Here is a 27,036-nt window from a genome sequence, read left to right as displayed (position 1 = left end):
CCTGTGAAAGTAATTGTACTTTGAACCAATAGTTATTAGATTCTGTTCAAATATTCATGAAATTCTTCAGTTTCGGGAAAATCGTATTCCCGGGAATGTAAGATTGACGCTAATTTGAGAGTAGATAAATCACTGAATCTTCTGGTGCTAACTATCGAAATCGGATGGAAATTTCAAAAGATACAAGAATTCCAATTTTTGGGTCCCAGGTACCCCATCGTTCTCAAAACGGTTGAAGTGAGAGTTTTCGTATCTCAGGAATTTTCATTACATGATTCTCATTCAAGAATCCTAGTCCCATAGACAGGGCTGGCTGTCTGGAGGATACCTTCTCGCGAACGCCCACGATTCCAATGTGAGGAACCCTAGGGATTCTATGCGAAACCTATCGGTGCTACGAACATATATATGAGTGTATTCTAACCGGGACGTCAGTCAGGTCAAATAGTCTGTCCGTGCTGGTGTCAGTTGTTGAAATTGGCAATTGTGTTCGCATATTCAGAGAAGTTCTATTCACATTCTGAGAAGTTGAAGCAATGCTAGATGCTAGATGGAAGCAAGGTCCATGGTCAGTCGCAGTGTTCAGTTCACGTCGTTAGTATATATCAGCGGTTCTCAACCTGGGGTACGCGTACCCCCGGGGGTACTCGAAAGCCCCTAGGGCAGCGGTTCTCAACCTGGGGTACGCGTACCCCCGGGCGTACTCGAAAGCCCCTAGGGGGTACACGATAGAAAAATCATTAATGGCGGACAAAGCAAGTTTTCTTTATAATACTTCATTTGTTGTTCAATCTTGCTTTTAAAACATGACTGTAGCAATATATAAAACAAATTATAGTTCAATTTGTAACCTGAACAAGACTACCACAACATGATCTACCACTACTCTCTCCCACTCTGCGAGAACATTCCAAGCCAGGGGGTACAATCGCTTTGAAAAATATCGACAAGGGGTACGCGAACAAAAAAAGGTTGAGAACCGCTGGTATATATCAGATCAGAGAAAGCCAAATAAAAAAATTGGTGAATCTAGTTTGGCTGAAATTGAATTTATTTAATGAAAATTTTTTATTTGTTTACCACCAGTTACACGAGTGTCTGGTCAATATTACTCCCAAACACAGGTTTTGTATTCTTCCAGAACAGAATTAACAAGTTACAGGATTAAATTGGCAAGTAGAACACTCTGAGTAAAAGATAATCTAAATCAATTTGAAATCTTTATTTCCTCAATCAGATCCACCGTCTTCTCAGGAGCACAATTTGATCCAAAAATGAAAGCAAGTTTACCATTCTATCTCTCGCAATGTGTATAATATTCGTTATGATGTTGGTTACATTCTTTAACTTCATCAGGAAAAGAAAAAAACACATTACGATACGTATTGCTCAGTGTTATGTTATACAGTCAGGTTTTTTTTTGCGCAGGGAAAACGTACCTCATAAAATCCGCGTAAAAACTCGTTAATTCGAAATTCTGGGTAAAAAAACAATGTAATGTTTTTCACGCGGGGGAAACGTACCTCATAAAAAACCGCGTAAAAAATTCGGTAATTCAAAAATCCGCGTTAAAAAACCGCGGTAATTCAAAATTTTACTTGAAAAATCTGCGATTCGAAAATCTGCGTAGAAAAATACGCCTTCAGTCAAAACACCGCGAAAAAACCTCTGGCAAGCAAACCGCGTAAAAATATCTTGTCCGTATCGCAAAAACGATTCATCCCACGATTCTGTCTAAAAGAAACCTAAGGATCCCTACATTTAGGTTCTTGAAGATTCCTACATTTAGATTCCATATGCGATTTCTCTCACGATTCCATCATCGAGTTACAGGTATCCTTATAATTCCTACTCAGGTTGCTCTGCGTGTTAGTTAGGGTAAATAAGCTCCTTTGATCCCTTCAAGTCGCCTGGTAGGAACAAAATCTATTTTGTACTACTACAGAAGGGCTAAGCAGTTCTAATTTCTAATACCGGAGCGTGGCGACCTGTGCGGGTTATTTTTATCTCTGAGGCCAATAAAACAGAACAAATCTCTGCCAAAATCCTTCAGGCCTATCAACTCATCATCAGTCGTTATCAAAACAATGGGAAAAATAATCGGTGAACACATCTAGTCATCATATCTGTTTGAAACTCGCATTAGCAAATATCAATTCACATACCAGGAGAGAAAATCGTTGGTAACTGCACTCTAAACTATAGCTACAAAACTCGAGAAGTCTTTTGCAGAAAAAGCAATTTTGCTTGCAGCGTTCCTTGATATTGAAGGAGCATTTCATAACTCATCTCATAACTCAATGATTGCTGCAATGAAAAAACGTGGTTTCGAAAATTACATCATTCATTGGATCAACGAGATGTTATAAGGCTTAAAAGGGTGCCCGCAAGGAGGAGTGATATCTCCTCTACCGTAGTCATTAATAGTTGATGATCTTCTTAAAAAATTTATAGAAAAAAGACTTTGAAATAGTTGGATTTGCTGATGATATAGTCATATTTGTACATGGCAAATATGACGATATCATCGCAAACCGAATGCAAATTGCCTTGAACATTGTTGCCTTGTGGTTCGATAAGAAAGGCTTAAATGTAAATCCTTCAAAAATCACTATCGTTTCATTTACACGTACAAAAATATTATGCTTAATGATGTCAGGCTAAAAGGTGAGCTTCTAGAACTCTCAGATAACGTCAAACACCTTGAAGTAATTCTTGACAAAAAACTTAACACATCTAGTAATCAACAATGAAGACTGGATGGAGAAAAGATATAATTTTGAAAGACGATTCCGAATGTTTAAACCATAACGTGACATTTGGGAACGCAGTGGTCCTGACCTCCAAAATCAATTATTTTCTACACAGATGGATCGAAAATGAACAATCGAGTGGGGACAGGGGTAACTGATCAAGGAATAAACCGCCACAGGAATGGCAAACTGTCTTCCAAGATGAAGTCCAAGCAATACTGGAATGTTCTGTTTTATGCCTTCGCAGGAAATACAGGCATGCAAACATTTGCATTATGCTCGACAGTCAAGCAGGCTTTAAAGTCTGCGATATGCATATCAGAACTTGTTTGGGAGTGTGTCCAATCACTTCAAACACTGGGTTGTAATAATCAAATAGATTTATACTAAGTTCCTGGTCACCGTGGAATAGATGCAAACGAAAGCGCCGATGAACTGGCAAGACTTAGATCGTCTCATCAGTTCATAGGACCAAAATCCTTTTGTGGTCTAGAATGGAGCTGAAAGCATGGAAAACTCTGAAAGTGGAATCCAACTGGACAAATACTTTCATTGGTAGGCAGTCGAAGCGGTTCATAACACTGAACATTACCATTACTCGCAAACTGGTGGAACTTTCAAAAAAAACTCTTAGCACGTATACTGGTTTAATAACAGGGCATTGTCCGAGCCGTTTCATTTGAAGGTTATGAAAAAACTTCAAGATGATATATGTCGCTCATGTGCCATGGAAAAAGAAGACTCGGAACATCTGTTATGCTGATGCTTAGCTTCGATAGAGGGCTACTGGAACTCTCTGAAATCTGGAGAACAAATCCCAGTACGGTTGTACGCTTCATACGAAGTGTAATACCGGACTGGATTAATGCTATTGGTCAGATTATAACGACCACTCCAAATAGTGATACGTTGCCCTGACTTAGCAACATTGCTCACAATATTCCTGATTTTATCATATTAAAAATTCCTGATGTTATCAGATTAAAAACTCCATTTAATATGAATTTCCATTTCATTAATTTTTTGTAAAATTTTTGAAGCTGTAATTTTGACAAGTTTTAAAATTTTTAAAGTACTGAATTGTAACGAAACATCTTGCTTCGCAAAATGGCATCGAACCAAGTTTGATTAGCATCTGAATGTTATTATTAGTTATTTTTTAGTTGCTTACCTCATTTTTCAAATTACTATAAAATTATCTAAAAAATAAGAAGAAAAAAAAACTCACCTGCATCAGCAGCAAACCGACGATGAAACCTGATCCCTGGCAGTAGCCTACCTCGCGGTCATGCAGCGAGTATGCCTTCATCACATTGAACAGCGCCTCCTGACCGAGACCGTCCTTCTCCTTGAAGAAATCGTGCTCCGGATAGGTGCGGGCAATGTCCCTCCGGATTACCTTTTCGCACGCACTGGTCGCCTTGATATATTCTGCGTACTGCTTTTTGTCCGCCTCCGACGCTCCGCACAGCAGCTGCCACACGATCGCTCGGAAATGGTGCGGTATACCCTTACGAACCAGCTCCTTGACGGTGGGAGTTTTCCGCCTCTGACCTGCCTCCCAGTCGGCCACAATGCTAGCCCATGTTGACCAAATGTCCTCCTCCCCAACGGAGGAGGCACCCGAGTTGAGCGAAATTTGACTCGTGTCGGAGCTTTTCCTGCTGTGGGCGGAACTCTGCAGCGAGTTGAGACTCTTGGAGTCGCTCTCGATCAGCTTGTTGGCGGCCTCCAGTTTTGCTAACAGGGAGAGTTCAGAACTAGGTAGAGATTCGGTCATATCCGTCGGTTGATGGTTGTGGTTAGTGCGAAGATTATTGCCGTCCGATTCCGACACCGTCAATGTCATACTAGCTAGCTACTTCAAACCGCGGTGGGATCTTGGCAGATGGGAACTGGGCCACTCGCAGGTAGCCTGTGGCTCGATCGGACAGGTGTTCAGTGTAGCATTAAATGAAGGATTGAGGGATGATTGGTATCCCGTGGAGGCAGGGTCCCAAATGGAAACGGACACCGGACAAACACAAACATACACACGTACACGGAGGTAAACAGGTGGGGAATGTAGTATATTAACACAGATGGCTCGTCAAATGCTAATTTTGCTCAACCATCCATTAGAGTTCGTGCTTTGAACGAACAACGTGAAATACTTTTGACACTTATATGTAGATAATAAATAGAATAATTCTGTCCTAAACTAGGGCTGATTAAGTTTCTTCAAAATAATACTTCGATCGTAGGCGTAAAAAACGCAACAAAGCACCGACGGCAGTTTAGAACTAGTGTAAGCAGTACGATAGTACATGTGTTTTGTGTACAACACACAGCGATGAAGAAAAAAAAAGAACGTACAAAATAAATAATACCGGATAGTGTGAGAAAAAACAACTCAAATCACTCGCAAACCGGGATCAGTGCGAGAGCGATAAGTTCTCTGCCGCGAGAGGTCGTGCGCGAGTGTGTGTGGCCGTGGACAAATAGCCAGCTCTGTGATGCTGATGTTAGTGGTTATAGCTTCCGGCGCGGATTTTCTCGCGGCTGTCGGCTGATGTTTCTGCTGCAGTCGACTTGATGAGTGCAAAGTTTTTTTGCACTATATGTTAACTAGGGAGAAAAACTTTCTTCGCTTTCAGCGTGCTCTTTCGAAGGAGGGGTTGGCGGGTGCGATGAAGCGTTTGTGCTTTTATCTTTATCGGGATTGAGGCGACAAGATGAGATTACTATAGTGCGAACCGCCTCGTAGTACAAACTGGGGGGCGGGTGTTCTTTGTTGTGACGGCGGTAGAAGAAATGTGGCGTGGGTTATAGTTTCCGGTTGTTCAGGTGTTGCTGGAATTCGGTGGATGACTGGTTTTCTGCCCGTTTTCAGCCCTTTTCAGCGTGATGTTTTTGTTGAGTGTGTTCTGAAAAAAAAATGAAACAAAGAAAAGAATTATAAAAAGACTGCATAATAGGTTTTTTATTGTACATGTTTAGGCTATGTGTATTCAAATGCGTTCGCGCAACTAGTAGAATATAGCAACTGGTGTAGTACTCTGTTATCTTGGTTTTCGTAATTTCAACACATGATTTAGTCTTATCGAAGATGGGTAATCCGGAACTTAGATCCACACTAGCACACATATTTAGATTGCATTGGCTGTATGGCAGTAAAATTGTAGAAAAAAATCGGAAATGCTCAAAAATGATTATTTAGAAGAACTTATACGAAAAAAAATTACACTCGAAGATTTGGAACGGTATAAGCCTCGTGGCGAATTTCAGTACTAATTTTAGATTTACATTGAATGAATAACATTGTTACTGTAACATCAGTACTCGCTTCATCATTATTCTTTTTTTTTTTCGTAAAGCCCATAAAAATGTACATTTCTACTTTAAGACACTATCAACCTTTAATAAATTTTACAGAAATTCCGTTACATTATTTGTGTGATAAATAATTGATCCCTCCTTCCATCAGTTTATTTCTCCCGGGGTGAAACCCCATTTTCCCAGTTTTATTTGCACGGTTCGTACTCTCTAGTTTACTTACATGTGCGCGGTTTGAAAAGAATAAAAAATATAGATCGTCGAAAACAAGCTGGATGTTGCACTACCATGCGATGAAGCTACGACGGCATTCAAGAAGCATGTTCAGATAATGCTGCTGGGTATAACAAAAAAATACACTCGAGTGCTGACGGTGCATGAAGAGGAGCAACCACTCGAGAAGCACCGGAACTGTTATGCTCATATACATTAGTGCAATGTTTTCGGTACATTAGTATATTTAGCAGGGGTTCCACCAGACAGCAGCACAACATCAAATTGTGGCTGCCCGCGCGGTAGCAGATGTGAATGAATTCGCCGAATCGAACTAATTCACCCAAGTGCTTAGAGTGTGTACATCGAACATAGGTGCAAGCCTCTAATGTCAAACGTGCCTCAACCGAAATAATTTGATAGAGGAGAGAAAAAAAACGAAAACCAGACGCACTCATCGCGCCTGGGGGTTATTGACACGTGTGTGTACTCTCTGGATGATGTTTACGATCAGTTCACTGTGAAGCTATGCTGAAGCTGTGTTTGGTGGAACCCGTGAATAGCAGATGGTAGTAAACAAATTTGCAGAACGCTCCGGAGAAATGACCAGCTCAGGAGAAGTGGTAGAAATGCTATGCGCTTAATTGGACCAATTAATTATCACAAAACCACGTAACGGAGATGCCGTGGTACGCGAGGTGGCTCTGTCTGCCAATACCAGACAGATAGCGCTGTCCTTGGTGGAACAGCAGCAGTCGTTGGAAGAGTGCAAACGGAAATGAAATTACTTAACAGCCTATTACCTGCCACTAGCGGGGCTTGGCCTGCGGCAGTTTATGGATATGCTACCATAAACTACTCACAAGGATACCGTGGACCGAGCCACCAGCAGCTGTTTCATGCGATGAGGTAACACACAAAACAACATTTTATTGTTTATTTTCAAAGAAACAACTCTACTGTATTGAATTGAACCGGTCAAAATTGAAGTCAACTAAAGTTTCTCTTCAACAGCAACTGCATAGCAGTGCAACTCGACTAAGTACTCGAAAAGTAACCAGCAATTGGGTTTTTTAGCTATTCACGGAATTCTGATTTTTATATATCAGCTAAGAGTATAATTTTCTTTGCAAAACGTGATTTTTTAAAATAAGAATAAAAATCGTTCAAAATCACTCGAATGACAGCGAACTGTCATTGTAGCAATTTCGAGCAGTTTTAATTCGTGATTTAAAAATCGAAGGACAACGATAGACAATTTTTGAAAATCACATTTTGCTTAGAAAATGCATCTTGTTTCAGTTGATGGAAAAAACTAATACAGCTAAACAACCCTATTGTTCTGGGAAAACCGTTCACCCTGTCTCCTACGCATGTCGCCATTGAAACGCTATTTCTAGCTTTTCCCGAGTACTTAGTTCGCCTTTAATGGCGGATGTGGAGATACTCAAAATCGGTTCTGGTTCAATAAAATGCTGAGCAAATCCTTGGTTTGGTAATAATAAATTGCTGAGCAAATCCTGGGATAGCCTGAAAATACATTTGGCGGACTTCTATGCCAGCAATGCATCCTGACTGTCTGAAAAGTTTCCGGTCTTCGCATGTCTATAGTTGTGCTTTAGACATATCGTAGCACAGTTATATATTGCGTATACCTCTGCTTGAAAGAAGATTGGCCACCTACCTGGTCCGTAGAAACCAGATCCAGTCTGAGAACCGACTTTTGAACCATCCGTGTAAAAACAGTTAGTGCCCGATGGAAGGCTCGGCTCTGATTGTTAAGCATTGATCTGTGTTAATCATTCTGTATGGAACGTCCATGTTTGGGGCTCGCTTCCATTCTGTGCCAAGGAAGCAGCATACCGAGGGTAAAATACTACGAACAATTCAGATATAAAATGGAATGTAAGGACTCTATTCGAACCGGCACGTGCTCTCAGATTGACCATGTTCTGATTGATGGTCGGCACTTTTCAGACGTTACAAACGTGAGGTCTTTTAGAGGACTTGGATCATTATCTCGTGGTATCCAAGATTCGCGCCCGGCTGGACGACAAGGAGGATGCAGTTGAGCATCAACTGGAGAAGTGGCTACAGAGTACCTGCAGAAGGTTGATGAGCGGATCGAGGATCAAATTGGAGGTAGCCTGAATGAACAGTGGAGGCTTATCCATAGTACAATCAGCACCACAGCGGGAGGAGTGTTGGGTGCATCTGCGACAGTCACGTTCAATGAGTGGTTTGACGCTAAGTGCTAGCGAACGACGGATGAAAAGAACCGCGCCAGAGTTCATATTTTAGATACCGGGAAGCTAGAGCTGCTGGAGAAAGACTCCATTGCCGGAAGAAACGACAGTATTGGGAGCGTATTCTCACGTAGGCGGAAGGTTGCTTCTACAGGCACGATGCGAGAAGCTTCTACAAAAAGATTGATAGTTACAGGAACCGAAACGTGTCAGCCCCTGTCATGCGCAACGATAGGAAGGGGAACTTGATTACTGATAGAACGGAGGTGGCCAGGCGTTGGAAAGAACACTTTAGTGTGCTGGTGAATGGTGAAGAAAACAGCGTAGTCGAACAGGAATGATGGCAAAGCTGTGGACCCACTATCCGTAGACGAGGTAAACAAAGTAGTGAAAGAGTTGAAGAACTAGAAGGCAACTGGTAAGGACGGCATTCCAGCCGAACTATTCAAAGTCGGGAGCGAACAGCTCTATCGTGCTTCACACCGGACCATGCTGAGAGTGTGGTCCGATGAAGAATTACCCTCGGACTGGTTGGAGGGTCTCATATGTCCGATCTACGAGAAAGGCCACCGCCTGGACTGTAGTAGTTATCGGGGCATAATCCTTCTCAACACCGTTTACAAAATTCTCTCCCGTATTCTGTTCCATAGACTGAGACCGTTGTTGACGAATATCAATGTGGTTTTCGAGAAGGACGCTCCACTGCGTACCAAATGTTAACCCTGCGACAGATCCTCGATAAATTTCGAGAATTTAACTTGCAGACTCGCCATCTGTTCATAGACTTTAGGGCAGCGTACGATACAGTGAGGAAAAATGAGTTATGGTGAATTATGCTCGAACAAAACCAATTAATCTGATACGTGCCACCCTTGAAGGCTCTACATCATGCGTCAAGATAGCCGGCGAGATATTGGACTCCTTCTTGACGTTAGATGGTTTGAGGCAGGAACACGGGCTGTCAAACTTATTGTTCAACATCGCATTGGAGGGTGCTATACGGAGGGCAGGCGTGCTTCTAAGTTTTGCGAACGATATCGACATCATTCAACCGTAGAGCAGTAGAAGAGCCTTCGGACCTCTCAGGAGGGAAGCTGCGAGAATAGGGCTCATCATTAACTCTACCAAAACAAACTCTCTGCTGGTAGAGAACGGGGTAGTCCAAAGGACGCTGGTGCTGAGGTGGTGTTAGATGGGGTAACTTTTGAAGTAGGCGACGATTCAATTTACCTGGGTACATTAGTGACATGTGACAACGAGGTTAGCCGTAAGATAGAAAGGCGGATAGCAGCTGTAAATAGGGCCTTCTACGGATTACGTTACCAGCTGAGGTCCGTCAGTCTGCAAACCCGTACTAAACTTGCACTCTACAAAAAACTTATCCTTCCGTGGCCCTCTACGGTCATGAAGCATGGACATTGAAAGAGGCCGATCGGCGAGCTGTTGGTGTTTTAGAGCGTAACCATGAAGTGTACTAGGTGTACAAATTGGCGGATACAGTCAAACGGATAAAATACGGCAGGTTGCAGTGGGCTGGACATGTAGCTAGAATGCCGGAAGAACGAACTGTGAAGATTATATTAAGCAGAAATCCCGATAGAGAACTTCGAGGTAGGCCCCGCACATCTATGCAAAGTTTAAGCGCAATCAAAACCGGGATTGTTTTTGTGGAATCGATCATCATCCAAACACACAACTTCGTAGAAGACACAAAAAAAGATAGTTTCTAAGCAAACCGAGTTATCGCCAAAATATACAAAAAAAAATCATTTTGGGGAGTATCCCCAGATCACAGTTAGCTTAGCTTAGCTTAACTTGACTGATTGCACACATCAATGGCTGCTATTCCGTGATTGCTCCAAATCAGTAAAATTGCACAGTGAATAGGGCTGGTAGTGACCGACCATTATCATTGTACAAGTTTTAATCACTCAATACTTTTCATTGATCAATAACTGCGCCGGCCATATCCTTGCAATCAGGTGGGAAGAAAGAAGGGATATTCTAGCGTGACCTTTGTTGTTTGGAGATCGTGTTTACCACTGCATTTCCACAAAGATCACAGGAGGGAGGTTTTTTTGTTAGTAGGAGAGTAAACGTTGGATCAGGATTCATATTTTTTTAATATCTTTTTGGAGTGTATATTGTTTTCGGAAAGGCGAAATTACTATCTACAACTTTGCCGAAGACGTCATACCGATCAAACAAACCGTTTTGGCTTTGAAAATATTTATAATCATCATTACCATCCCAAAATAGCATTTTCAAATAGCTTACCAAAAATGAGTCGTGTTCCAAAAAATTAAACCAATAGCACAAAATAGCATCTTTTGACCATAGAAACATCCGTGCAAAGTTTCAAAGTTTTATCTGTGAAAGTGCTTAGAAGAGAAACTAGATATACATGTTTTGCCTTTCTCCTAGAAAGGTATAGCAATCACTGAAAAAACCAAAGGTATAAAAGTGCTCCAAAGGGTCGAATCTCGTATATCAATCGACTTAGTTCGACGAGCTGAGCATTTTCTGTATGTGTGTATGTGTATGTATGTAACGGTCTCCCAATCTCACTCGATTTTTTCAAAGATGGCTGGACCGATTTTCATGAAACTAATTGCAAATGAAAGATCTAGTTGCCCCATAAGACCCTATTGAATTTTATTGTAATCGGATTTTTAGTTTAGAGGTTATGTTTAAAAATGTGGAAATCACGAAACTTCATTAGCTCAGAACTACAAAACCGATTTGAACAAATTTGGTATCAAAAGAACGGGCTTGTTTTTTGAACCATTTGTGAAATAATTTTATTATGTTTGGACATGTAGTTCAAAAGTTATGCAAAGAAACGTGTTTCAAACTCTGTTTAAACTCACTCACTTTTCTCAGAGAGGGCCGGACCGATTTTCACAAAATTAGTGTCATATGGAAGGTCTTGTTGCCCCATAAGACCCTATTGAATTTTATTGTTATTGGACTTTAACTTTGTCCGTTATTTATAATAATGTGAAATCAGGCTATGACAAGAAACATGTTTCTAAGACTGTTTGAACTCACCCATTTTTCTCAGAGATGGATGGACCGATTTTCACAAAATAAGTTGCAATAGAAAGGTCTATTTGCCTGATAAAACCCAATTGAATTTTATTATAATCGGACTGTAACTTTGTCTGTTATGTATCAAAATGTAAAATAACGAAACTCCATTATCTCGGAAACTTCACAACCGATTTGAACAAAATAGGTATCAAATGAACGGGCTGTCTTTAAAACCCTTCAATAACGAATTTTATGATGATTGAATATGTAGTTCGAAGATAACCTTTGAACTACATGTTCAATCATCATAAAATTCGAAAAGAAACGTGTTCAGAAAACTTTATCAAATTCACTGATTTTGCCAAAGATGGCATCACTGATTTCAACAATCTTAATTTTAAACTGAAGGTTTAGTTGCTTTTTTGGTACCCATTTAATTTGATTATAACACTGGTTGACAAAATCTAAAAAAAATGCTGCTCTAAAGCTTATAATAATCGCCCTAGAAAGAAAAAAAAATTCACAGGAAAAGCTATAATTTTTCATTTTTTCTTAGTTTGACCTTTGGGGCAACCCTTGTGTTGACCAGTGTAATCGTATTTTTATTTTATCCATTATGTGTTAAATTGTAAAAATATTGAAAATCTCTTCTTTCAAAGATTACACGACTTATTTAAAGAAAACAGGTGTCGCAAATTCGGATTTCAAAATGAAGTATGAAGTTGATTCCTAGTCTCTGAGCATCATCCCGGGTACTGGAAAACTCACATTGGGTAATGTTTGTCCCTTTTAGACTGGTAGAAACCGGAAGCTACTGTCTAGAAATTTAAAATGGCGTCGGAAGATGATTTCTGGCCTCAGGGTATCATACCGCTTCTTCAAATCGTATTGGATGATATTTGTCACTTTAGGCTGTTGATCGGAAACTGTCGCCATCTTCGCCATAGAAATACCCAGATTAGGCAGTTCGGCAATTCTATGATGGATTTTATGATTATCAGGCTACCAGAAGTGGTCATCTGGATTGAAAATTGAGTTTTAGGTCGGATTCTAGCCACTGGGTATAATCCAGGTTTCAAGAACCCATATTGATTGGTATTAGGCCATTTTTTGGATGCCTCTCAGAAACGATCAGTAATATCAACTGCGTTAAAGAATTCCAATTTTACTGATAAGATCATTCAAATTAATGTATAAGGAACAACATTTAATTATACATTATTTGAAAGCTACTGACTAACGTTGACTTGAAGAATCTGAATTTTTATTGGCAGTATATGTGTACAAATCGATTATACCACAATCAAAAACAAAATCGCATCTTATATTTGAAAGGATTTAATGTTATTTTCATGTATACGTGTGATTTATATTCATACCGTCGGTTTCGTGCAACACTGGCACAACTCAAAAAACATAGTTTCGAGAAAAACGCGTTTAAAAATTTGCGTCGAAAATTTATTTTTCGATTTTCAAGAAAACTTTGAAGTTCAAGATTACCAATCCTTATTTAACACCTTTGGGTCTATTATGCACATATTACGTGCTCACGTTGTCCGAGTTAAAACCTTATTTTTACTAACTTTATGGAGAAATTTCGATTTGTGCAGCAAAGGCACTTTTACTCATAACTCTGGAATTTTTGTGATTTTCGAAATGGGATTTCGTGGGATGAAACTTAACAGTATTTGGCATTGTTTGCCATCAAAAATGCAAAATTTTGAGTTGTGCCAGTGTTGCACGAAGCCGATGATATGTTAAATTTTAAATGTTCGGTATAGTTGTGCTGTTGGCTACCAAAAATTCGTTGTTTAGAATAACAAATCCAGCAGAAATAATCAAGGTGTATTTTTTAAGTGTTGGAGTAAATCTATTTTAACAAATTATAAGTTCGAAGGAGAAAGGCTGGGTCTCACCGCTAGGGGGATTAATTTAGGTTTTTTCTCATAACAAGTAGAGAAAATATCGAAAGCGTTGAAGTGATGATGAAAATATTTTTGTCTGCTTGCTTGTATGAAAATGTCCCATAGTGCGCTGTCTCTTGAAATGACAGTGATCAACGTTAGACTGACTAAGGTACAAAAAGTCTGGTCCGAGGAGCAATCGGAACGGAATCTCAAAAGTTGATAACTATTTAGGACCGTAGACAAAACGAACCATTCTGGCTTTAAATATATTATCAATCATCACACACAACAACAATATCGCACGCTTAGTCTTGGGGCTAATAGCGGTCTCGATCAACTAGATTAGTTGAGAGAATTCGTTATCGATATTGTTTTTGGCACATTTTGCATGTGTAGGATAAGTACAACGATAAACCGTGCCCCAGTGCTGGGTCAAGAAAATTTCCAGCAAATGGTCGATCAAAAGCATTTCGCTATGCTGCTTATTTGAGGAATTTAGATTACAGAGGAGATCTTTTCGGAAAAGTTTCACATAGAAGAATGTTAAATTACTTATTTTGCCTAACTATTGTAAAATAAAAGTCAAATTTCTAGTTCGACAGTTCTACAGTATTTAAAAAAATAAGTCAATCCAATCAATCGAGCAAATTGACGAACGAGTCTCAAAAGTTATCGACAACTCATTATTCGTTGAAAATTACAATTACCACGTCAGAAAGTCCATATTCGGTTGCCGTAACAACTGACCCATAGTGCCGCGATGGATAGCACGGCATCAATTCGGGTGTGACTAATCGGTGGGGATGTGGGAGTAAACCGAATATTAATTGGAAACTATTTTTTTCTCATTATTTTTATCACAATTCGAAGGTAAAGTGTTCCTTTAAAAGGTAACCTTTAAATTTCTCTTTTACCCTACATTCCCCCTTTTGGCTATACCTGTACACTCACTCATTCGACGGTGCATTGAATCATCATCATTCGTTGTCGTTGGCTGTTAAACGATAGCCGCGACCGAACGCGATGGCTTCATATTTTTCATGGTCGCATCTCTAACGGGGCACAGTGTTTCATGTTTAAATAATATTTTTGTGCCGTTTTTCGTCAAACCAAAATTCTATCCATATCCGCTCTGCTCTGTCTGTTGCGCTGAATGATTTTCCATCGTCGGCTGTTTGTTTTTGCGAAGCACTTGTTGGGTTGTCTAGAGTTCGACAGTAGTTTATTTGGCCCAAATTGAATCACTCGTGCCTGACCACGGCCGTCCGTCCATCCGACCCAGGTTGGACGTCCCTGAATGTATCGGTTTCGACGAAAAGACGAATACCAAAACCACGTTGGAAAATGTGGGTCAATCGCGTGGCTGACGGCAGCACTGGTTCTCCACAGTACACGTGATTGCCTGCCCCCCCCCCTCACTACACACGCATTTTTTCAATCAGAATGGTTTCCCGAAATTTGAGCTTCAACACACCCTTTTATTTGCTCTGTGTGTAGCATTCTATCTCTTGGCAAGGTGTGTTTTTGTGTTGCTACACGACCGCTTGGGGTTTTTGATAAGACGAAGTACCTGTTTCCAAACAGGAGAAGGTGAAACAGTAAACAAAGCGCGGTTAGTGCAACAGATATGAACCCACGTTGCTAGCGAATGGCACCTTGAGTCGGGGTATTTTCACCGGATTGTTCTGTGCTTGGTATGGAAAACTGCTAGGCGGGGTTGTTTTTTTTTATTTTGTTTCAGCCGCAATTTGAACAACCCTTCTTTCATAATCTGACATCATTTGTTACTGATAATGGATGTGTGTCCTAAAACACTTGGTATATTCTTAACATATTTTTTTCTATATGTAGGAAGCAGCTTTTTCACGCTTTTTCACAAGGGTAATATTTTTACAACCTCAAAACAAAATATGAATGTCGACTACAATAAATAGACAAAGTTGAAATGTATAAGCTCACGCGCACAAACCGCCGAATTTAAAGGATTTGAACTTCTGTACGGAGAGTAGCAAATACAATTTGCTATGAAGGACTTCTTACAATTTTTTTCACTACCAAAACGACCGTAAGGACGTAGCCGGCGCTGTTATCGATCTACACAAAGCGGAAGCTTCTAAATGGTTGTACATTGAAGATGGTAAATGAATTCTAAGTAGCCATATACGTGGTTCTTTGTGCAGTTTCACTAGCTCTGATCCATCACGGAGAGGCAACTACGAAATGTGCGGTCGTCAAGCTTAAGCTCAAGCTTTAGTGTAACTTGAAATTTGGCTCAAAGATATGGAATGACGTATTTTATTTGTAATAACGGCCAATGTTATACTGTAGATTCCTAAGTTTTGGAGTTGGTACTATCAAAAGAATTCAAAAAAAATATTAATTTTACTATTATTGTAATTAAAAACTAGGAAACTCGTTCCGTGTGATACGTTTCGAAAAAAAACTTAGTTGTTCACTCGACTTATTTTTCAATAAGTTACAACTGTAGAAACAAAGTTCGGCGTTAGTTTAAGGAATTTTAAGAGCGAGGTTCATTAGTTCCTTTTTTCCGGTATTGCAATATTTGAGCAAGAACTGTGCGGAAATTTTTCGCAACGTGTAACTAAACTCAAAACCTTGCAGTGTCAAAACAGGTGATAACACGCAGCAGGTTCTTGCAAACGCAAAGCCGTGCCAAACCAACCTTGATGAATTTTACTGCTGCAATCCAGAATATTGTCACTCACTGCATGCCGTAACCGTGAATTGTGTAGTACAGTTCTAATTTTGACCGCATTGACAGTACAGTAAGAACCATCCATTTCGCTTCGTATGAGTGGAAAAGCGAAAAAAAGCCGACATGTGAAGAATAGATAAGGGCCCTTGACACGATTTGTGCCGGTAAGAACATATGGATCGATTAAACAGCGAGCGAGTGAAATACACGAATACTTACATACATAAACAATTTGATCGTTGAGTTGTTTATTCGTTGCCTTGGCCTTTTTCAAATAATTGAACACTTGTCGCGGCAAATGTTTGATTACCGATAGAAATATTATGTTTGACCTTTTTTTAACTCATAGTTGACAATAAAAACCCAGTGAACTGTTTCAGGAACAACAGTAATAGAACTGACAACAGTGCATTTCCATGAAAATTGTAAAATGTTCAGTCACTACTTGTTTTTTTTTTTAATAAACTGAATTCTTTTTTTATGCGATTGTTTTTTAAGTAATTTTATTGAACACGATTTTTTTACACGTAGCGGAAGATTTTATCAAAACGACGAAATCTTTTTTCACACGATTTGTTCAAAATTACGCGATTTTTTTACGCGATTCTTTTTTTTGCGCGGACACATCAATCGCGTAAAAAAAGAATCCAGTGTAAATAAATTAGACACTATTTTGCTGAACATCAAATCTATTGAACAAACCTATGGATTACCAGCACTTTTTTAATGGTTTCTCATTTTCAAATCGCTTATGCAGACTTTCTGCTGAGTTTCCCTAATCCAATTTATCCAATTATTCACTGATTTGACCTGAATGTTTTATTTTTCTCCCGATTACTTGAAGTTGTTTCGAAAATGTAGATCAAAATTTTCCTCAGTATCAAAATAAAGGTTCCTGAGTCTCCTACAAAGCATTATCCAATGATAACCATAAAGGCTTCTAGTTTAAATGTTGAATTAAAACGTAACAAAGCTTTTTTAATTCACATATTCAGTGATCGATTTGGACAAAATAATTGCGAATAACAGATATTTCTGCTAAACCCCTAAATAGTTGCATAACGATTGGGTTTATGGTTTAGAAGTTCTGGTTATGGTAACCACTAATTGGAATTTATTTAGTTGTAGGGAGAGCAAAGCTTGATATAAACAAAAAAAAAATCTGAAAAGTTATCTAAGCTTAAGGTATATCTGAAGACGTATTTTGCCTGTCGGGAATGCAAATGTATTACGCTATTGGAGCGTTTCACTCGAAACCATGTTTTTTATTTCAAGTGGTCTGATTGACGAAAAAAAATTTGAATTTTTAAAGTATGAGAGACAGGTTGAGAAACAGAGAATAATCTAAATCAATTACTATCATGTTACAAAACGGAAAAACAGTGGTTTGGCGCGCTCACATCACTCACTTTAAATACGGATTGTGGTGCAGTAGAGAAATGAGTGTGAGAGAATATTGAAAAGAGAGACTAGGAATGTGTCTTTCTGCTATCATTAGTGATGCCGCTTACTGTGCAACGCACAACCGTTGCGTAGTTTAGTCAACGATCAGTTCGAACACAACATTCAAAACAACGCTTTAAATTTCGTTTAGTAGTTAGTCTGAAAAGTTTTGTCTTCTCGAAAAAAGTTAATGCAAAATTCCTGCTCAATCGTGCAGCAGCCTCTTTGCCAGAGGTACAGTCACGAGATTTCATTTCCCGACATTCGCCAACTAGCAGGCAACAAAAAAAAAGAAAAGCGTTAAAGTTTTTCTCAAAGCCAAGAAATAAAAAACTATAAAAGGACAGACGGAAAATTTGGAAAAGACTTAAAAAGTGACAATAATTATAAATTTTCAAACTTTCTCATCTAAATGGGTCCAATAAATAAGGTATCAGCTCTATTATCGTCATAGAGAACTAATATTTTGCAGAGAAGTACTCTGCATTATGAAGAACCATTATGCAAAAAATTACCGATCTTGGACATCATTTAACCCTCTGACAAAGCAAAGCAAAGTCTTGGTGCTACATTCCGATTCAGAACTACGACAACTGGCTTGTTGGGCCAGCATCGTACCTCGACACCAGCTGGGAGGGTCCCTCTGACCATAATAGGTTAAGCTTGACGATAATAGAGCCGATACCCTATTACTTTGAAAAACATCGAAAAAATGAAATGAGTGATGAAATTTACATATGATTAACATTCCCAAAATTTTCATACATATTATCACACGCAAACGAAAACAAGTCCAAAAAACATAATCTCGGAGATATCTCTGACTTAAAAAAAAACAGTAGGTCAGAAAATTATATGATCAAAATTCAGGTAAAATGCATGCCTGAGAATGAGCGAAGAAACGCCTCTAAAACCAGAAAAACAGCTTTAACCCTTTCCGACCGGGCCCATAAAATTGCGCAGGTAGAAGATGACTTGAAAATAACCTTCTCTCTCGCATTTTGAACGTTCTACTAATTGTTTTATTGCTCACAACGCTAGTTTAAACATCGCAGTTGCTACGAAAAATAAAAAACCGGAGCAATCAAATGTTTTTATATAGGAATTGCTTCGATTTAGGTTTTGTTATCCGTCATATTTTACCTACACAATTGTGTGTGCTCGGTCGGAAAGGGTTAAAATTGATCTCAAGTTAGTATATGATAAATGAAAAATAAACCAGAATAAATATCAATCTGAAGAAAAACTATATCAAGTTTAATTTGAATGCATTTCAAATCTAAAAAAAACTCTAGTAAATGTTGCTCATAACACCTGGAAACGTTTTTTTTATACATATAAAAATGGAGTTCTGTCTGTCTGTCTGTCTGATCCATAAAGACTTGTAAACTTCTGAACCGATCGACATGAAAATTTGTGTGTAGGGGTTTCTGGGGCCGAGAAAGGTTCTTATGATAGTTTGATATCCCTCCCTCCTCTGGAAGGGAGGGCCCCATACAAATTAAACACAAATTCTTGCATAACTCGAGAACTAATCGAGCAAATGAAGCCAAACTTGGCACGATAATATATTAAGAAGCACAAAATCTTTTCATGGTGGTTTCACACCCCTATGGAAGGTAGGGCTTTCATACAAACGAAACACGAATATCTGTATAACTCGAGATTTAATCAAGCAAATAAAACCCAATTTGGCGTGTAGTGATTCACTAGAGCAAGAAATAGCTTTGTGGTAGATCGACACCCCTCAGTTTTCTATCAGGAGGGGGGGGGGCTCCCTTACAAAGAAAAACACAAGTTTCTGCATAATTCATGAAATAATCAAGTAAATGGAACCAAATTTGGCTAGTAGAGGTTTTTGGGGGTAAGATAGGTTTCTATGGTTGTTATGAGCGGGGGCTTTCATACAAATGAAACACAATTTTTTTCATGACTCCAGAATTAATTAAACAAATGGAACAAAATTTGGCCTGTGAAGATGGGCTAGAAATATTTTCATGGTGGTTCGACATCCCTTCCTCTTCTTGAAGAAAGGGGTCCCATACAAATGAGACACAAATTTCTGCTCAACTCAAAAACTAATCAAGCAAATGGAACCAAATCTAGTATGTGAAGGTTTTTGGGGGTGATGAATGTTTCTATGATGGTTTGACAGCCCTTCCTACTTTGAAAGAAGAGGTGGAAAATAGCCGAAAGCGACCGAATACCACCAAATATGGTATGATGATGCACAGACGCCCAAAATCATCCTCAGATACTATTTGAATTCTAAGACGGCGACTTCCGGTTTCTGGGGAACAGCCCGAAATGACCTAATATCACTCAATAATGGGTGTTTCCAGAACCAGAATAATGCTCAGAGGCCAGAAATAGACTCCACATACTATTTTGAAATCCAAGATGACGACTTCTAGAGGTGGGCAATCCGCTCACGAACTGATCTAAAGAGCTGGTTCTTCAAAGTGAGCGAGTGATCTATCGCTCTTTTTCAAAGAGCGGTAACTCACCCCTTACTTCAAGCAAAAAGCTAAAGCTGATTTTGTTGATCAGACACCGCAAGCGAGAGCCATATGAATGTTTTACACCCCAAGCGTAAAGCGGCGTGCAACACTTCAATAGAACTCCCAGAAAATAGCTGCCGACGGCTGCCTGCTCTTCTAACCATCCACCAGCCGCAGGAATAAAAAATAAAATCTACTTGCCACTGTTCACACACAGCACACGGGCTGGCAAACGCCGGGACGCACTAGAAAAGTGGAACGAAAAGAGCGAAAGAACTGGTTCACTGATCTTTTGAATCCGAGCCTTTGGCATCCCTATACCGAGTAACAGTGAATGACAATGAACTCATGTCCTGGGCTCAAATTAATTTGTGCCCGCTGTCAGCAGTAAGATAAAGATGTATGAAAAGAAGCGGTGATATGCTATCTCGTTTACACATATGTTGAGATGTTAGCCCTTGAAACATGGCGTGATGCCAAAGGGGTGTTTGAATCTATGCAGACAATCCGCTCCCGAGCCGATCAGAAAATCAGTTCTTTAAGAGATCGAAATCTTCTGATCGCGAGCGGATTGCCTGCGAGCTGAACAAAAGAGCCATCGGACGAACCAGTTCTTTTTAGAGCGAAAGATTTCACTCTTACAAAGAACTGAATCTTTTGATGACCCTGCGAACGGATTGCCAGAAGATTAGTGAATCAGTTCTTTCGTTCTTTTCGTTCCACATCCATTCGTGTGCGTACTCGGCGTTAGTCAACCCCTGTACCTGTGTATGGACTGTTGCAAGTTGTTTTTTTGCATGCTATTGCGGCTGGCTGGGTGATGGGAAATGCAGGTTATGCATATCAGGGCAGACGTTTGGTGGCAGCTTATTTCTGGGAGTTCTATTGTAGTTTTGTGCGACCTTGCGCTTGGAAAATCGGGTGTAAAGCTTTCACATGGCTCTCGCTTACAGTGTCTGATAATTAGCTTTACTGATAAAAACCAAAAATTGTGTATGAACGAAAAAAGCGAGTGAGCTGTTAAAAAGAACTAGTTCATCTTAGTGAGCGGAACCGCTCTGATCCGCTCACTATAAAGAACCATTTTTCCCACCTCTAACGACTTCCTGTTTCTGAAAAACAGCCGAAAGCGACCAAATACCTGTCAATATAGGTATTTCCTTAATCTTTATGATGCACAAAGGCCAAAAATCGACCATAGATGCAATTTTTAATTCAAAAATGGTGGCTTCCGGTATCTGGAAAACATCTAAAAGTAATCAAATATTCCACAATATGGCTTTTCCAGTAATTGTGATGATGCATAGAAGCCAAATATCGACCTTTTAAGATGGCGACTTCCGCTTTCTAGAAAACAGTCGGAAGCTACCAAATACTACCCAAAAAGGATACCAAAAATCAACCTCATATTCCCTTTTTAATTCTAAGATGGCGACTTCCGGTGTATGAAAAAGAGTCGAAAGTGGCCAAGTACCATCCAAAATGGGTGTTCCCGTAATCGTGATGATGCGAAGCAAAGCAAAACCTTGGTGCTACATTCCGGGTTCGGAACTTGACCTTCTGTTTATTTATACACAGACTTCTCAGCCGACTGTTTAGTGTACAGGACAATTGCGGGGCTAGGCGCTACGATCCTACTGACACTAACAGTCTCTCCCGCGCCGAGACTCGAACCTACGACGACTGGCTTGTTGGGACAGCATCGTACCTCGAGACCATCTGGGAAATAATTGATGATGCATAGAAGTCGAAAACCAACCTCAGACAAATGAATTGAATTCTAAGATGGTGGCTTACGGTTTCTAGAAAACAGCTAAAAAAAAACAATTACAACCCAAAACGGTTATTTTTTTTTTAAATCCAAATTCAATTAATAAACCGAATAATTTTCATACGTTTTCTTAAAAAAAATAATCTGGATCAACATTTGAATAGGGCCGAAGTTTTTTTTTTATAAATAGATAGCATAGCATAGCATAAACAGCTGCACAACTTCGTAGTTGGTGCTAGCAACAATACTTTGTTTACGAGAACAAATCACCTTCGTTCCTGAGCAGCAACATGAAATTTGTTACCGCCCTGGCCACGTCCTTGCAACTGTTGGGGAACGGAAAAGTCCAACATTTACTTAAGAGAACTGCAGAGAACTCTACGTGCTTTTTTTTTTTTTTTTCTTCACATAACATTTATTTGACACGGCACAAATACAATTTAATGTTTAACGGCGCCAATTATATCTGATGACTTAAAAACTAAAGCAAATTTTTTATCCTCGCTGCCGACTACGAGCTGAAATTAAGTCTAACTTAAAACTAGCATGGGATTTCCAATCAGTGTTTTGTTGTTCAATGGTCGTCTGATAATCGTCGAATGGCATGTATGGATTCGTTCTGCTGAGCCACGATGTCGTACTCTACGTGCTCTCATAAATGATAAATGAGATGGGTTATTTTAGTAGAAAAGGGAGACCCTGGGATACATCTGTTAGATGTTGCGGATCGATAATTGATTATAAAGAGTGATTTTTTTTGCTATTTTTCAGATTTGACAGTTCACGCGGAAATTCTGACAGCTGTCAAAGTCTAATGTACTCAGTTTGGTTCGCCATTTCACCATGAACAGACTTACGCCTGAACAACGCTTACAAATAATCGAATTTTATTACCAAAATTTGTCCTCTGTGAAAAATGTTTTTCGCGCATTACGACCAATTACGACGAAATTTCAAACCAGTTTTACTCTGTTAGACATAAACCCACCAACACGTATACATAGAGTGCGTAAAGAAGAAAATATTGCTGCCGTATCAGCCAGTGTAGTGGAAGACCGTGAAACGTCAATTCGACGCCGTTCGCAGCAATTGGGCTTGTGTTATTCGACTACATGGATTGATCTTGGTGTAAAGCCTTACAAAATACAGCTCGTACAAGAATTGAAGTCGAACGGTTTGCCGCAGCGTCGAATTTATGGTGAATGGGTCTTAGAACAACTTGCCGAGAATCCATTTTTTACCGAAAAATTGTGTTCAGTGACGAAGCTCATTTCTGGTTAAATGGGTATGTTAGTAAGCAAAATTGCCGCATTTGGATCGAAGAGTAACCAAAAGAATCGCCAATGCACCCAGAAAAATGCACGGTTTGGTGCGGTTTACACGCTGGAGGCATCATTGGTCCGTACTTCTTCAAAGATGATCAAAATCGCAACGTTACGGTCAATGGCGCTCGCTATCGCGCGATGATTTCTGATTTTTTTCGCCGGAAATGGAAGAGCTGGGTCTTGTTGAAATGTGGTTTCAGCAAGGCGGAGCAACGTGCCACACATCGTGCGAATCAATAAACATATTGCGGAATGAGTTCGGTGAGCAATTCATCTCACGAAATGGACCGGTGAATTGGCCGCCTAGATCATGCGATTCAACACCGCTAGATCATTTTTTGTGGGACTGCGTTAGGTGTCTCGTCTATGCGAATAAACCAACAACAATTCCAGCCTTGGAAGACAACATTACACGCGTTTTACGCGAGATACCAGCCGGAATGCTCGAAAAAGTGACCCAAAATTGGACTTTTAGTATGGACCATTTAAAACGTAGCCGTGGCCAACATTTAAATGAAATTATCTTCAAAAAGTAAATGGCATGAACCAATTTATGGGCTCAAATAAATATTTCATACAGTTTTGTAATTTTTATGCGTTTTACCTTTGTTATGCTAAACAAAGGTTATAAAATCGGTCTTAAAACTCAAAAGAGATCCGAGGACCAGAGGGCCGAATGGTATATACCATTCGACTCAGTTCGACGAATTGAGCAATGTCTGTTCGTGTGTATGTGTGTGTGTGTATGTGTGTGTGTATGTATGTCGTCTGTATGTATGTGCCGCAAAAACTAACGCACCTTTCTTACAGAACGCAATATCCGATTTTGATGATCTTATACGCAAACGAAAGCTACTGTGCTCTCCCAGAATGCTACCGAGTGGATTTTTGATTAGTGGCTTAGATTTTGAAATATTTTTGAAAGAGTATTTTTTATAGGAGACACTTAAGTTTTTAGACAATGAATGGCACGGAGGATAATGTGTTGTATACCAAACGACTCAGATCGACGAACTGAACAATTTCTGTATGTATGTGACTGTGTGCCTGTATGTATGCATGTGTAAATATGTTGTTTATATGTGTAGTTTATCAAAATCCAGCCAAAAAGAAAAAAAATAACAAAAACACCTTTTTCACAGAACGCATATTCCGATTTAGAATGTTCGCATGCTCAAATGAAAGCCCCAGAGCTCTTTGAAAGCCATACTGAGTGCGACTTTTTTTTAGTTACTAGTGTGCGCAGGTGGAAAGTCACTTATTCCTATGATATGATACAATACGCTCATATAAGATGTAAATATTGCTTTCGAATTTAAGACAAAGTGCAAACATGTTGTTTCACTTCTCGTTATCGCAGGAAGTTTTATAAAGTCTTTATTTCGGATTTTATCGTACAGCCTACGCCTTCGAAAAAAATAATGTTCTCGACTACACTCTGAAAATCCAAATCTCTCAAATGTCGTGAAAACCTTCATTTTCAGATTATGCATTCGAGATAGATAGCTTTCATCAATAGTTATATTTTTTTCCTATGTAATGCTGATCTGAGGTTTGTAGAAGTTTGCTTCAATTCGTGAAAAAGACGTACATACATACATACAACATACATATTTGCTGTTCTAGTATGAAATCAGCATCATTGTTATCTATTACTGTTTCCCCCCTCCTGAAAATTATCTTTTGAATTCATTTTATTGGACTATAAATAATTATAAATTGGACTTACGTTGCTATACAATTTGTGATTTACTGGCCTGATAAGTATACAATAACAGTTAGTATAACAAAGGTTTCTGCACCACTAGGTGGAATAATTTAGGTTTTTTTTTTTAAGAAAAACCAAATTTTTAAAAAATCACCCTTTATTATAAGTAGGGTAATCGCTCCATTATTCATCTCAACAGCTAAGTGCACCTATATTCATCTTACTTCTCTCATTTGTCCAATTTACCGTCAAATTTCTACAAATTTTTTGAAGTAAATCTATTTGCTTCTCGATTTTGTCAAGTGGTTGAAAGTTTTACGTTGAAAATATGGTAAAAGTTGATGAATATAGGTACTTAAATATTTTTTATTTAGTCATAGGGGTTTGTAATTTTTAACATTAAAACATAAGTTATTCTTCTAAACTCAATGCAAAATCTAGCGCAGTCGCATCAATTCTCTCATTGTCATTTACATTTACAAAGTTTACATATTTTACAAAAGTTTTCAAAACGTCATTTCTGGTCGTCATTGGCACGTGTTCCAAGGTTGGTCGAATTCATTCATCAAACGAGAGTCTCTGCCATCCGCCAAGGGTCGCCGATGTGGTTACTCGTGGGCACTCGCAGAATTTGTGCTTCAATCGCACAATGTTGACATTCGGTGTTCCGTCTTCTCGTTCACGAATAAGTAAAGGTCACTGCGTTGGCTCGATGTTAGTCGTTCTAGTAAAAAATTAGTTTATTTTCCGTCTACTCTCAACCGAAAATACATACAAAACAGATCCGATGAATCTACCTCTACACGTCGATGATAAAAAAAAAACAATTAATTAGGTATATAGTATGTCAACACAAACAATTCAAACAGAAAAAAATCTAAAAAAATAATATCACTTATCTCGCACAAAAACTTCCAAAGACTGTATATTAGGGTGTCCCAAAATTGCACAAGTCTGGGGCTCACCCTCCAGATGATAGAAAATAGTGTTACGAACAACGGCAGCTCTAGAAAATGATGTTTTCAACTGGCCCCGATGACTTTTTTAAAAAATCGGTTTTTCTTATGTTAAATCCAAAAAACATGTCCAGTTATTCAATTTTCCATGAAACCTAATCCTTTTATATTTTTTACAGGTTCCTTAGGGTCCAAACTGTAAGGGAAAAATTCGTTTCAAATTGATTATCGTCAATTTATTTTCCTAAAAAAAGTTCTATCATTTGGAAAAGAGATTTTTCAAGTATACTTTGACATTCAATCAATAAAAGTGGGTATATTCCGATAGTTCTGTTGTTTAGAACACCAACACTAGTAATTTTAGTAAATTTCACTATTTATTTCCTCGCAAAACACACTTTAAATGAAGAAATTACGTGGAGATAAAAGCGCGCACAAACAATTGGCCTTGTTGCCAGTTTCTTTTTCCGAAGTTTTTTTTATGAATAGATGTATCTGAACAATAGTATTGGAAACGGATTCGGATTGGTTGGAAGGACTGATATGCCCTATCTATATAAGAAGGGACACAGATGCGACTGTATAGCAACTATCGAGGAATAGTCCTTCTCAAATCCGATTATGAAATTCTATCCCGCAGCCTGTTTCATAGACTGAGGCCGTTGCAGGAAGATTTTGTTGGTGAATACCAGTGAGACGATCCACAGCGGACCAAATGTTCACCTTGAGACAGATCCTCGACAAGAACACAACTTGCAGACACATCATCTGTTCATAGACTTCAAAGCGACGTACGACTCAGTAAAACGCAGATCATGCACGAACGTGGTTTCCCAACAAAACTGATTAAACTGAGTCGTGCAACTCATGACGGTTTCATATCAAGCATTAGAATACCGGATGAATTTTGCGGACGCGTTTTTTTGTCGAATAGGAAACCAGCAAAGACCCGGTTAGAGGCCGACGACTTCGAAGGAGTCCTCGTACGCGTTGAATGTGTGCTATCGACAAGAATGCCCGAGCAGCAGAAAAAAGTTTTTTTCAACTAGTTGTATTTATTTAAGAACTAGTATGTTAGTACTTAATGAGAAATCTAATATCGAAACACAGAAACTGCGTCATTTCTCAAACAAATCGACAAAAAAAAAA

The 27,036-nt window shown here is 39.1% G+C and overlaps 1 protein-coding gene across 10 annotated transcripts in view; it reads right to left on the bottom strand.

Annotated features, from left to right (window-relative positions):
- The window catches only part of LOC129719118 (ecotropic viral integration site 5 ortholog), a 71,757-nt gene that overhangs the window by 25,649 nt on the left and 19,072 nt on the right, over window positions 1–27,036 (bottom strand). For 9 of the 10 annotated variants that reach the window (XM_055670536.1, XM_055670535.1, XM_055670529.1 and 6 more), the window contains one exon: window positions 3,982–5,659. In XM_055670536.1, the coding sequence (XP_055526511.1) occupies window positions 3,982–4,602 (621 nt within the window). In that variant the 5' untranslated portion in view covers window positions 4,603–5,659. The remainder of the gene's footprint in view (window positions 1–3,981; window positions 5,660–27,036) is intronic. The other variant, XM_055670539.1, reaches the window with a different exon arrangement.

The sequence above is a fragment of the Wyeomyia smithii genome, chromosome 1 (genome assembly GCF_029784165.1).
Source record: "Wyeomyia smithii strain HCP4-BCI-WySm-NY-G18 chromosome 1, ASM2978416v1, whole genome shotgun sequence".
NCBI lineage: Eukaryota > Metazoa > Arthropoda > Insecta > Diptera > Culicidae > Wyeomyia > Wyeomyia smithii.
Note: the sequence above shows the minus strand (reverse complement) of the source record. Positions and strands in the feature narration are given on the sequence as shown.